This window comes from Rutilus rutilus (genome assembly GCF_951802725.1).
Source record: "Rutilus rutilus genome assembly, chromosome: 4".
NCBI lineage: Eukaryota > Metazoa > Chordata > Actinopteri > Cypriniformes > Leuciscidae > Rutilus > Rutilus rutilus.
Window position 1 is genome coordinate 5,884,474 of NC_140212.1, and position 14,386 is coordinate 5,898,859.

Consider the following 14,386-nt stretch of genomic DNA (forward strand, 5'->3'; position numbering starts at 1 on the left):
GGGGGGATTTTGATTTTTTTTAATACTTGTTTTTGTAGTGCAAACTTGACTGTATTTATGTTTTTTAGATCGTAGTGAGTGAGAATGTGGCCATTGAGTTAGAGCTGTGGGAATGGACCGAAGTTTAGTGAATCAAGACTTGTTTGAAAGTTACTTCTGGGTATTAATATGTTTACGCACATTCCTCTAAACCGATGGTCCTTGCATAAAATTTGTCAGAGACAAGTTTTGGGCGTCTAACACCTTAATACCTTTACCAAATCAGTCCGCAGAGATGATAGATGTACTTATGAAATATCGTTGCAACATTCTTTTCTATTCACTTTCTCACAGAATGTCAAATATCACATTCACGTGATTCCTCTGGTCAGGCCAATTGAACGTATCTTGCCCTTTATTGTTTGTTTGGTTATCTAACAGATACGACAATGCTAGCATGTTCAACGTCATTATAGCAGTATTAATATGACTGTGAGTTGTTGAAAGCTTAATTTTCATGCGCTTTCTCATTTCTGGCCAGTTTTTCCTCATTCCATCAGCCTCTTCATCATCAAGCTTCTTGATTTGATTGAACCAAGCGTGCAAATTTTGTGATGTAAGGTTTGAGCCACTAGAGGGTAGCAGAGGGCAAAGACTGTTTGAGCCAATAACCATAGAGTGCTGCTTGATCTAAATAAATATATTCCTTTCAGATGTATAAGAAAGTGAACAGATTTACAATTTAAAATGTACATCACTGAATTTAAACAAATCAAACTGCACTGAATGTATCCAAACAACACACAATACAACATGCTGTTCAATGACTTCCACAGAAATCCCCAAAAGTAAGGTAACTAACCAGCCAGGAAAAGGGCGTTTGATGGACAGGACAGCGAACACGTCTCTCCTCCACCTGTCTTAGTGCAGCTGAGCTGAGCACGAGGTGCCGGCTTCCCATTCGCGAGGCATTTTACCGCCTCTGAGGGACAAACGAGGTACGGTTACCATGGAAACGACTAACATTATGGGATATTTCGGGGACGGGGAATGAAACGAGGACTTACCAACACAGTCTTTCTTGTTCCAGTGGAGCTTTTGTCCAGGAGGACACACACACTCGTAACTGCCCGGTGTGTTCACGCAGCCATATTCACAGCTCCCGTTGCTAATGCTGCACTCGTCAATATCTGTTACACACAGATGACAGTTTGTCCATCAAATTATGATTATTTTATTTTTTTAACCATTGGCTGGTATTGAGATTGTGAACTCACCGCCACAGTGTGTGAGGCCATAGAGGCTGTAACCTTTGTGACACACACACTCAAAGCTTCCCGGGTAGTTGATGCAGGTGTGGTCACATGTCCTCTCAAAGGAACACTCGTCAATATCTGCAGAGGACAAACACACACATTTACACACACACAACACCATCAACGCAAATCAATTGTGTATAATCATTTCCTGGCTTGCGGTAAAATGGACTCCACAATAGTGATTTCACCAGAAACTTGGATACTCATCATGAGTATCCTAAAAGACAAAAAACAGTGTCATTATAAGTACTACTGAGTAATAATAATTAACTACATGTACTTACTATAGGGTTAGGGTTTGGATTAGGGTGTGGTTTGGGGTTAGTTACATCAAATTATGCACAATTTACAGTAATTACTATAGTAATATGTAACATGTCTAGCAAGGACACTGTAAAGGGTTACCGACTCATTTTTGGTTACGTTTTTCAAAGCCACAATTGCAACCAGTGTAATTAGTGGTGCTTTCTAGGACAAGCATACAATTTATATGGTCTTTAGTATGTTTGTTAAAATCCCAAACCGTAAAAAGCACATTTTGTGTTACAGACATGAGTGATACCTCAATCATGCATCATGTTGAGGAGACTTTTACTTTTCTAAGTGACTTTTGCCATCTAAAAATAGGTGACAGAGAGAGATCCATGTCATGCAGCATCATGGCAGTCAAAACATACTTAAGTTAAAGGTAGGGTCGGCAATTTCGGGGAGGCTAGCAATAGCAAGCTAGCTTTGAAAGCATGAGATCCCACCCTCCTTTCAGAGCGTCTCCAAAGCCACGCCTCCTCCAAAACACATGAACGCACACAGCCAGAGCAGAGTCTGCAAAGCGTTAAACTACCTCATGTCTCAAAGCACATAACATTACAAATAATGAACGCAAACAACTTACAGAGCTCTTGTTCTACCACTTGACTGCTGCTGTTCATTTTGGCGTTGATAGTGTTGACATAGAAACGCATAAATCCGAGTCTGAGGACGTGAACAGCACCGGGTAGAGCTCCGGTCTGTCTACAACTCTGCATAGTCTTACTGAACGCGCTGATGATGTATGATATCTGCGGTGTGTGCGGATGTATGGAAATACATATGCTAATAGGCAGGTAGGACATTTTATCGATTGGACTAAAATTTTTTGGTCCTGAGACTTCCACAGAAGATTTATGTACATGTTTTAATATTCAGACCACCTCTTACTGATCAGGATGTAAAGAGAGTTTCAACCAGTATATAACAAAAAGTGTTTCTAAAACAAATTGCCAACTCTACCTTTAATATTACTGTTACACCCACTTTGCCACACCTATAGAATAGACAGGCAGCTGTTTTCTGAATAGAAAAGTAAATAATTAAAAACTAAAGATGTACCTATATAAACATAGCGGGGAAAAGAGACACGAATGACAGAAAGACTGATAGATCATCTTAGCACAGCTGGCACATCCACAACATCGCGCTTCAACAACACACCCTTCAATAAAAACACATACACACCCCACACACTGATTAGCAGGAATAAGGTGGTGTGGTGTTTTGGTTTAGCTTAATAAAATAATTTCTGTTTGTACTCCCACTCGTGCTCCGACATGCTTATAGGAATCCGCCACCATTCACCTCCTGTAAACTCAACTAAACACACACACACCTCATACGACGCCAAATGCTTGCCAGCATCCCAACCAAACAACAGCCTGTGCATGAGGTGCTTTTAATGAAGAGGTGTGGGACAGTGTGTGTGTGTGTGTGTAGACAGCTTCTACATCCACATCTCGCCCAAATGGCTTTAAAATAGTTCACCCCAAAGTGATGGGGTCTTCCAGAGAGTTTTGGCTCTTTTTCATTCAAAAACTAGTCAAGATGTTTTTAAAGCCGTACAATAGCTTTGTGCGATAAACAGTTCGTTATTCAAAGAAAATTCCAAACTGTAGCTGGCAAGCATGAATACAATTTTACAGCTGAGAGTGGAGAGGAAGATTTTCACTAAATAAAAACCTACATTTACAGTCATAATAAACATTTACAGTTCAGTCGTTAAATTTTTACTCATTTATGGTACTTGATATTTTATGGTTATTTTTGGAGCTTGAAGTGGTTGTTGTACGTATCAGTGCAGCCTGAACATTTTCCTAAACATATCCTTTTGTGTAAAACAAACTAAAACAAGGCAACAGGGAAACAAATTATTACAACGTGACCCTGATTTAGTAAAACGAGAGAACAGACTCTTAATTAATGGCCATTATATATTTTCTCCTGCATGTCACGTGCAGCCGGGGATCCGTACCCATGTAGATCTAAAATGTTCATTTGTATTTCCACCCAGAAAGCAACAATTTGTAGTGTGAAAAGTGACTCACCTTGACAGGTGCGCTCGTTGGTCAGGAGTTTGTGTCCTTTCTGACAGCTGCACTCAAAACTCCCCACCGTGTTCCGGCAGAAATGATCACAACCCCCATTGTTCTCCAAACACTCATCAATGTCTGCAGAGAAGAGAGAGAGATGATGATGATGATGATGATGATAATGGTGAAAAACACTGATACGGGGTTGTAAAACCAGTACCGCTATTCTCATAAACAGCTTTTTGGATATATAAACAGTTTTCCTAAACAGGCAGCCACATACACAGCTCCACAACATCATCTTAAATATATCAGCCAACCCTGGCACGCCGTCCACAAACCCAATAAAAGCTAATCCCATCAACAAATGTGTAGGAAAACTGTGTATGTGTGGAGTTTGGGGTTTCCTCTGCAGTTATTTCAGTAGCTGTAGCAAACACACACTGGCTCAGGTTTGCACTAATATTAACTGGACTGTGGGACAGAAAGTTTCCACTAAGCTTAAGACCACAGATACACATGCTAACTGAACACAGGGCACTAACGATGCTTTTGGGAAACGCACCCCAGATTTTTAGACTTTTGGATCCCTCTGTATGAAATAGTTTACCACTTTAAAAAATGCAATTGTAAAATGATCTAAACATATTGAATGAATCTCATTCTAAAGCTAGGATGAGCAATAGGGCCTTCAATTAGGGCTATATGAAGCCTAAACAGCATTTAATTGATTTGATTAACAAGCCAAGGCAATTTATTAATAAAGCACAATTAAAAACAACGAGTAGTTGACCAATGTTCTGTACAATTCGTAAACATATGCAAAGAGCAAACACAAAGCACACCAATATTATACAGCACATCCATCTCACTCCTTCTGAATCATTTATCTCTGCTGCTCTATTTCTCAAAAAAAAAAAAAAAAAGATAATAAAGAGAAAGAGAACAAACGGATCGGAGAATAAGCTCTCTAGAAGTTTGCATCTTTTGACTGATGTGCTAAATCATAATATCTACTTTTCTGGTCTCAATCTGTGTGTTTTAACATCAAACCTCTCCGTAGAGTTCAATGGTTCAGATGTCTCCAGAATCAGAAGACCTATCCTGTCTAATAAAAGCAAGTGTGAGCCTGAGCCGTGAGGTCAGTCGGTCTCCATGACCTAAAGGAAGTGCTTTATCATCTCTGTCAGATATGTGTTCAGGACAAGATGTTCTACAGTACCTAAAGCGCACATATATATCATCAGAACCTTTGCATTGAAGAGATGCTTTCAGGGAGCTGGTGTATGCAGCTTGATAACCAATTTAACATCATGCGGATTCATTAACAGAATAAAAACTAATTATAGTGCAAATGACATAATGGAATGTTTAACAGTGATTTAGCATTCACACTTCCCTAAAACACACTCTCACACACATGCACTTTTTTTTCCAATGGCTCCTTAGCGCAGGCAGGGGGCTAATGATATTCCACATAATGAAGTTTAATGGGACTAAATAAGCTTTGAGTTTAAGCAAACATTGGACATTTTTCACATCTGTAAATGATAAACAACTGCAGGGGCGAAGACTGAGAGGCTGAGAGGACTCATCTACATCGATTTTCGATCGGAAACAGGGGAGAGTAAACACTCACACAGCAGTCAGAGACGCGCTTATAAAACAAGTGCTGCGCTAACTTGATCTGATTAGAAAGAAAGAAAGAAAGAAAGCTTGCAAGAAGAATGTGGGATCCCCATGAGCTCTGGAGCGAAGGTCTGTACTCAGAGATGTGTGTAGCCTTACCAAATATTTAGAGAAAAAAGCAATTAAAATTAATACATTTGTGGAAACATGAACCTCTACAAATAAGTCAGGACAGAGTTTTCAACAAAAGGAGCGTTTTTGCAGATTGTTTTCAGGCTGCTCACCTCAGGCTAGCTAATCTCTGAGAAATGCGCCGTTGAGCGCGCCAGTGTATTTTTTGGAGATTTAAATGGCCTGTTTTATTTGCTTTGTTCATAAAGGGATTTTGCCATGTAATAACACAGGCGCTGCTTGTCCAGAGCCGCCAGGAAAAACCAGCGTGATTTCGCCCCCGACACTAAAACTCTTCGGAGCGCGTGGGGGTCCGTCGGGCCCGGTGTCATCCGAGGTGATGCCGCCTGGCTGCTATTGTGCGGATTACTGGGCTCTGTGTGTATTAATACAAATAGAGCTCAGTGTCCCGACAGAGAGAGAGAGAGAAAAAAGGAGAACTGATGGAGAAAACAGGCCTGCTGTATGACAGCGTGCTCTTTTCACAGTGCTGTTTGGTGACTGTGAGGACAGGTGAGCTTGCTGAAAAGACCCTAGAACATCATAAGATCCTCAGTTGCATAACTAGTTAAGACTGTGTGTGATCAAACAGTCTGATCAGCTAGCAATTAGTAAGGGATATCAAATTTGTCCATTCTACCTATGTAACTCACATTAAAAAAATGAGATGACAAACTTGTAAGAATAGTCTAAGCAGTTTATGCAACCAGCCGCTGGTCCACACATCTATTTTTGCTCAAGAATCACCTGCTTAGACGGGAAGAGATTGTCTGACTAATAAAAGCAATCCATCACAGATCATATAATAGACCAGCATCTTTGTAAAATCTTGTTCAGAAAACGCAGGAAAATAGTGAAAAATGTGCATAGATTTTCAGCAATCCAAAATTCAAAGACCTAACTCAAAAAAACAAAGGAGAATTTACAGTTCTTCTAACAAGCATCTAGTTGTTTTGCTTCTAAGTGCCTCAACCAAAACTGAATGCCTTTTAGATTTAAATTATACTTGCCTAAAAAAAAAAAAAAAAAAAAAAATCCTAATCCTATTTACATAAAATAAACTAAATTGTTATTCATTTATTAGTTTACACACACACACACACACACACACACACACACACACACACACACACACACACACATTTATATACACACACAGTATATACAGTATATGTAGAGACACATAATATATATATATATATATTATGTGTGTCTATACTGTGTGTGTGTGTGTGTATATGTGTATATATGTATATACAGTATATATATATATATATATATATATATATATATATATATATAAAAATAACATTATATATATATATATACAATAAAAATAACATTATATATATATATATATAAAATGTTACTTTTATTTTTGTTCTTCTTATTATTATTATTAGGATAATGCAATAATAATATATAGTGTGTTCATAAATTTATATTTTAATTAATTAATTTCACACTCATTCAAATCAGTATATATTATTCCAAAGCAAAAAAATAAATAAAGAAAAATAATGTAGAAATAAGGCAATTCATTCCACATCTGAAACAAGTGAAACCATTTTGATAAATATTACATAGACTATGTGTGTGTATGTACGCATGTATTTCTGTATATATTTATATATAATAAAAGATATTGTCAAAACCAGACAGACTAGCATGGTTATTGCTAGTCCATCAGCTACTAGTACTAGAACTGTAACCTGGAAGACCAAATCTAAACTCAAAGCTATTTGAGTCCCAAACACAAAAGTATGCAGGCCAGCAGAGACGTGCCTGGGGTCCCATCAGCCGGACCGAGGAAACATACACACACAGACACAGATATGCGCGCACGCACACAAGACAAACTGTTCACTCCCATAATTCATTTCCACCGATGACACCGTACACACACACCTTCTAATCAAACATCTGGAAACTGTTCGCAGTCATTTCAATCACTCTCTATATCCTTCCCGCGTGCGATTGAGCGAGCGTCTGTCAGCGTACTGGCCAAGCTCTCCTGTCTGTCATCGCAGATGAAGGGCCTTTTATAAAATTCAGGCATTTAAACATGCCCTAAATAGTTTTTATTGAAATGATTATGTCACAGAGGCAAGATTGGGCAGCTCCCTGCGAGACCACTCACTGAGGAGGGGAAAGACCGTGTGAGAGAAGTAAAGCGAAGATGACAGTGGAAAAATTAGGAAAGGTCACTTGTAGACATTTACACACCCACATACACTTATCATAGCAGCGTGATCTCTATGTGATGCACTTCTTTTGTTTAGTCTGTGGTTCACGTTGGTATAAGCGCAGAGTCGCCTGGGTTATTACATAAGTGGCACTTGTGCCTTTTCTGTTATGTGCAACATTTACATCCCAATTACATATGAGGGCTGAACACCTATCATTATTGTGCTTTCATCTGTCCTTGCTTCCACAGGCTTAAAACTAACCGACTTAGCATCGGATAGTCTGTTAAAGATGTAAAGTTAAAGGGATAGTTTGTCATCATTTACTCACCCTCATGTTGTTCCAAACCTGTACGAATTTCTTTATTCTGAACACAAAATAATATATTTTGAAGAATGTTGGTAACCAAACAGTTGATGGACCCCATTCACTTCCATAGTATTTTTTTTTCCCCATTACATTTTAAATTTTTTGTGAATTTATTTTCACTAAATAAAAACCTACATTTACAGTCATACATGTTTTGTCATTTATGGTACTTGATGGTTAGTTTTTGGAGCTTGAAGTGGTTGTTGTACGTATCCCTGGGAATCGAACCCACGACCTTGGGTTGCAAGCACCAACGCTCTACTGTCTGAGCTACAGGAAGACTGTGGAAGTCAATGGGGCCCATAAACAGTTTGGTTGCCCATATTCTTTAAAATATCTTCTTTTGTGTTCAGAATAAAGAAATTCATACAGGTTTGGAACAACTTGAGGGTGAGTAACTGATGACACAGTTTTCATTTTTGGGTGAACTATCCCTTTAAGTCATTTGCTTTATATTTCCATTATAATATTGCTGGAGAGCACACATATTTCACAGACATGGAAATGCATGGGATATTACATATGTGATGCATGTTTGTATATTTCTGTATAAATTAGTATTCCCATATAAATACCTTGATTCACTGTAAATAAAAAAATAAAAAATAAAAATTATAATACAAATACTGGCCCATAATGCTGGGAGGGAGCGCCGTATCAAATTAGATGGTCACTACTGAGCCCTACTAAGCCTGTTAGCCTATATCTCCAGCCAATCAGCTTTAAGGCAGAGGCGTCAAACCATCCTCTCATATGTTGATACCGATGATCAAAAGAAGCTCTATAATCACTGCTTACTTACACTTGCTCCCTAACTGAACAGAGACGTCTAGAGTGTCAGATCTAGCATTCACAGCTAGAGTCTAATGTAACATCCTTGTTCTTATTTACTAAAGAGCTTGATTACAAGCTATTTTTACAGAGTTCACTAACAGGCAGTAATAAGTGGTCACTGGCACAGCACACCTGTGATAATTGACCCAAAAGTATGTGTGTGAGTGCATGAGTGCGTGCGTGATAAATGGCGTGTCAGTGAGCAGATCTAAGACCTTGAGCTGGATTTATGAAGGCAGACCCTGAGGCGGGCCTAATTATTTGGGCGGGTCACAGCCAAACCAGACCAACATCCATCTTATCATACGAACACAGAGATACCCAAAACACCCCTTTAAAGCCATCCCACTAAAACTCATCAAAAAGTACACTTTGTTGAATGTTGACAAAGTTTCCCTGGTTTAAACCAGCTTAAAATGGTTTGCTGGTCTTACCTGGTCTCCCAGTTGGTTTTAAAGAGATTTCAGCCACTTGTCAGAGGGTCAGGTAAAGACAAGCTTGACCATGTTGGGACACCATCATAAACCAGCTTAAAATGGTTTGCTGGTCTTACCTGGTCTCACAGTTGGTTTTAAAGAGGTTTCAGCCACTTATCAGTGGGTCAGGTAAAGACAAGCTTGACCATGTTGGGACACCATCATAAACCAGCTTAAAAACATGCAAACCAGCTCAGGCAGGTTTTTTCTTTCAAGCAAGTATAGCAGATTTCTTTTGCATAATTGCATACATTAACATTTCTACTGAACAGTACTGATGACTCTTATTGCACTGAGGGGTGTATGCAAATTTTTGTCCAATCAAATGCTTGCTTTCAGTAGCAGATCATGCTCTCGGCTGTGAGGCAAACTTGGTCATTTATTAACAACAACAATAAAAAATAAAAACTTTCAATATGTCCAGCCTAAAGTTCCTGTTTCAAAGAAGAAAAGAAAGGTCTTTAGAGGTCTTCAAACCTCAGGATGGCGCTCTGCATGTGTGTTTATACGTGTGTGTGGTTTTGTATGACATCCTCACTAATCAAACAGTGGTTGGTTTGTGGAGGCGTCTTGCTGTACGGCGCAGATGGGGCTGTTTTAGGCACATACGTGCTACATTCTCTTCCTTCTTGAAGAAACGGTCACATGACCATGCCTCATCAGTATGGCAACCTCCCAGGGAAATGACAAGAAGAAAAAACTGCCAATTTCAGACACATTCTAGTGGAGTGACCCACAGGTGCCCATTCACACACTCGTTCATCAAATTAAGGAAGAACAGGAAGCGATTAATCTCTAAGTGTGCAGGTCTCCTGGACCGTAGTATGGTCAGTGAGTTCTTGAGTGTGTTTGTTTATAGAGAACCCACCATCATCCCATGCCAAGATCACTACGCGGCAGTTTTACTTTGAAACCCCTGGTCATTGACGTCAAAGCTGGAATTTCGGAAGGAGAAATGCTTCGCAGCCAAAGCAACAACAACACGGCCATCACCGACCCATTCCACACGACAGGACAAACGGACGTAAAGCCAGTTGGTCTTGGCTTGGGATCACACACCCTCACACATCCGCCGATACCTGACCATTTTGAGCAAAAGAATTCATCTAATAACGTGTCTCCAATTTGATCCGAGCCTTGCAGTCTAAATACAGGAAATCTCAAATTGTTCCCTGACATTCAGAAGCACACAGAGGGAGGAAATCAGGACATGCTCCTTGCAACTTTAAACAAGTCATATACAAACAACACGCATCTACACTGACCTTTGCAGGTCTTGCCGTCGGGTTGAAGGGTGAAGCCCACGGGACAACTGCAGCGCACCCCGGTGGCCGTGTCCTTGCAGGTGCGGTCGCAACCTCCATTGTTCACCGCACAGGTCTCTGGGTAAATAAACACACGGGATGGGACAGACAGAGGAAGTAAGGGAGCATAAACACAATTAGAAATCAATTTTCAACAGTTTTTTGAAAGTCACTAGACAGTGTTGACTAAGAACTAAGTGAGGATGTGCAGTCGTTTTGAGAGCTAGGCTTGACCGCAACTATTTTTGGGGAAAGGTGCATGTAAATAATGAATCCCAATGGATGCAGTTGGTAGTTTAAAAGGAATCACAAAACGAATACAGCACTTTGCCCTCGAACTTAGTAGGATGACAAGGTTCGTGACAGACATGAAACAAATACTTTGTGAAAAAAAAGCTGGATTTTAAATTCTTTTTTGATAACACCATCCCTCTGCCCTTCCTTAAGCCAAAGATAAAGACGTCCTTGGCTACTTTGTCAGTCAAAATGTGAAATAAAAAAGACAAACAAAGGGAAAGAGTTGTGAATTTTTCTCCCCTGGGGATAAAGTTAATAGAAGGGAAATCAGAAAACGGACAGCGTTTCTGAAGGTGGAGGGGGGAAAGCGGAGGGTTAGTCTTGTCACATGAATGACTGTGGAGAGAAAGTCAAAATAAGCAGTTAAACTGGAAAACATTGTGTTTTACTTGCATTCAGATGCACATGGGCCAAAGAATGCTATATGGAGGCATGAATATGAACATGTTTTGATTATTAAAACTTTTAAGACTTAATATTCATATTTAAATACTCAGATGAGAGTTCCATCTTATATGTGATGTCATCACACATTCATTAAGTTCAAATATGAAACATTGCTTTATTGATCATTTTATGCAACAATAAAAAAAACATTCACATATTTGGGTCTCACTTTATTTTACATTTCTACATGTACTTACTACAAGTAACTAATCCTAAAACAAAACCCTAACCGTAATCCTATAGCAAGTGCATGTAGTTAATTATTATTACTACTTATTTGAGTAAGTACAATGTAACTACGTCACCTTAAAATAAAGTGTAACAACAGTGTGACACTTTAAAGTTTTGTCAGTTGCTCCGCCCACTGTGAAATCTCATTGGTCCAAACTCTCATTCCACATAATATTAAACATCAGACGTGTTCTGATTGGACCATATTATATACCCACATAATCACACCTGGTTAGAACACTCTGTCTGATTATCCAGGTCACGTTGGAAGCCAAGATGTCCATTTGGGAACAGTTACGGGATCTTTGAGCCATCATGTTTGCTTTTTGCTGACCACACAGTCAAAGACAAAGACCCAAAGGCAATTTGGTTGAGGACACAAAAGAGTAAAGGCGTAGAAGATCTTCATCTTCAACGGCACGTTTTTTTCTTCTGTGGGATGGGGAGTGGGTGAAGTGGCTTTCAGTTAATGATTTATTAAGCATGTCAAAGTCCCTGTTATTAGAGTTTTATGCTATGGGCTTTTCAACTGCTCCAAGAACAGCTGGACCGTCTTTTGCCCAGGGACATGTACGCGTACACACAGAATAGGGTTTGATTCAGTTAGCTGTGAATGACTACACCAAATACCGGCACCAAAAGTTCTCGAAAAGGGGTGTGGTAACTCTAAATGGGCGTGCCTTTCTGACTGATGGATTTGTATGTTTATATATACGTATATCACTCCACAACGAAAGATGAAGATTCCTCAGACATCGTGATCGTGTTTCCCGGCTCCTTTTGGCGAATGGCCAGTTAAAACTAAAAGCCCACAGATGACTGGAGAGATTTTGACTGAACGTCCCAGTGCTGAAAAGAAGCCCTTCTTTGGGAGGTGAAGGAAACCACACAGACCTTCCACACATCTAGAGCTTTGGTGCCTACAACAACTTTCAGATGAAGTCTAGACTTGAGCCGAGAGACAGCTGCCCAGAGGTGTGCGACATTTATTTGGATCACGCTCCGGAGGTCAACGAATCAGAGATCAGGCCCTTTTGTGCCCGACACACGGCAGTTTATTTAGATCAAATTCCTTCAATTCCCCCCTTTCTGCTAAGTGACCACCTTTTTAAAACACCTATTTGTGTTCTTGCTTTCTCTTCTTCTTCTTCTCCAGTCTCTGGGTTTCCCATCATGCCTAGGTACAATAGCAGCTTTCTTTCTGACACCGACTTTCCAGTTTAATATGTCAGGATCGGTCACATCCTGGTGCTGTTGGCCTCAGCTGTGACAGGAGGGCAGGATGAAGCGGGAACACCGAGTGTCAAATCTAGCGTTCTCCTGTGGCTCCTGTGTGATAGAACACACACACTTGCACAAACACTCACATGCAAAGCCAAGCTACTTGTGTGAATCTGTCATAATAACGGGCCCATTTGTGCATTATGAAACTTGGAATATGATCTTAGACGGGTGAAATAATGAGGTCACTGAGTAAGATGGTGATGACATCACATGTGACTCTCAAAACCCTTCACAACCTCTCCATACAGTTCATGGTATGATCTAGTGTGCATACACGTCAAAAAGTGCTACAGTTGAAATATACTTTGTGTATATGTGTATCGGGGAAAAAAAGAATGAAATCTCAACTCACGGGGGGAAGCAAACTCAAACTGAAATGAGGTAGAAACAGAGGAGGGTTAACATTGGGTCTTTCTTCAATGCAGCTACTACAGGGAGGAGAAAGTAATTCATAAACCAAAGACACTATTTCAGAAAAGAATCAAGAAGGTGATAAAGGGTGTCGTCAGGTTCCTGGGTGTACCTAAAATTGTCAAAAGCAATCAGTAGTGAGAAATGTATGAACTGAAAACTGGACTGAATATACTTTGGCTAAATCGTCTTTAACCTGATAGAATTAAATGTAATTCACACACTGATACATTTTAAATGGAGCTGGGTTTTTTGTCACAAACATAACTTATTTTTAAGTTATAATAATAATTTGAAAACATACTTATATTCTTTAGCCACAACCAAAAAAAACAAAAAAACTTCAATAAAGGTGTCTGGTCTGTCCTCCCAAATATTTTACAGTATACTTTACAGTTGTTTTTTTGCGATACAAAGGCAGATCTGCTGTCTGTCTGACAACATCTTGGACCTGGTTCATGAATTCAAGGATAAATATTTAAATGGCTGATATATTTCTGAAGTTCGAGTCTGCGTGAGTTATCTTCTCTCTCTTAGGAGAGCTAACTGAAGCAGATGGACTGGAAACTAAAACTTAATTCTGCATTTCTTTTCCGCACCCTGAAACGATCATTCCCCCATTAAAGACGCATTAAAGTCAACACAAAATCAAAAACGACCCTATTTACTTTCAGAATCTGGCCTTAATGTGAACGATTCATCAACGCACACTATCATTAAAATAAAACGATTATTTCAGATTATTCCAATAGAAACCTTTGCTTTGCCTCTTTAACTTTCTTTTTCAGTCAAGGGGTCAATAAATTCACCCTTATACGGGCGGAAGTAACAAGGTATTACATTTGTGCATTTATATGTTGCTTGCAAAAATGTAATACCTTGTTACTTCCGAATGATTGTGTGTATATATATATATATATATTTCTTTCTTTTTGTGTCCATTTTGGTATGTAACACCCATTTTCTCACGACCAGTAAATTCCCATTTGACAAAATCAAACTCTACATTTTTCTCATTGAATCTTGTTCAGTTGGAAACAATGTTACATTACGAAAGTAAAACAGGTTTGGCATTTCATGTTGACTTTAAAAGAGGGGGAGCATTG

General features: G+C 39.3%; 1 protein-coding gene across 2 annotated transcripts in view; it reads right to left on the minus strand.

The window, feature by feature from the left end:
- The window catches only part of scube1 (signal peptide, CUB domain, EGF-like 1), a 73,770-nt gene that overhangs the window by 8,414 nt on the left and 50,970 nt on the right, over positions 1-14,386 (minus strand). For both annotated transcript variants that reach the window (XM_084406569.1, XM_084406570.1), the window contains 5 exons: positions 10,572-10,688; positions 3,656-3,778; positions 1,257-1,373; positions 1,047-1,169; positions 842-961 (listed from right to left, as the gene is read on the minus strand). In XM_084406569.1, the coding sequence (XP_084262695.1) occupies positions 842-961; positions 1,047-1,169; positions 1,257-1,373; positions 3,656-3,778; positions 10,572-10,688 (600 nt within the window). The remainder of the gene's footprint in view (positions 1-841; positions 962-1,046; positions 1,170-1,256; positions 1,374-3,655; positions 3,779-10,571; positions 10,689-14,386) is intronic.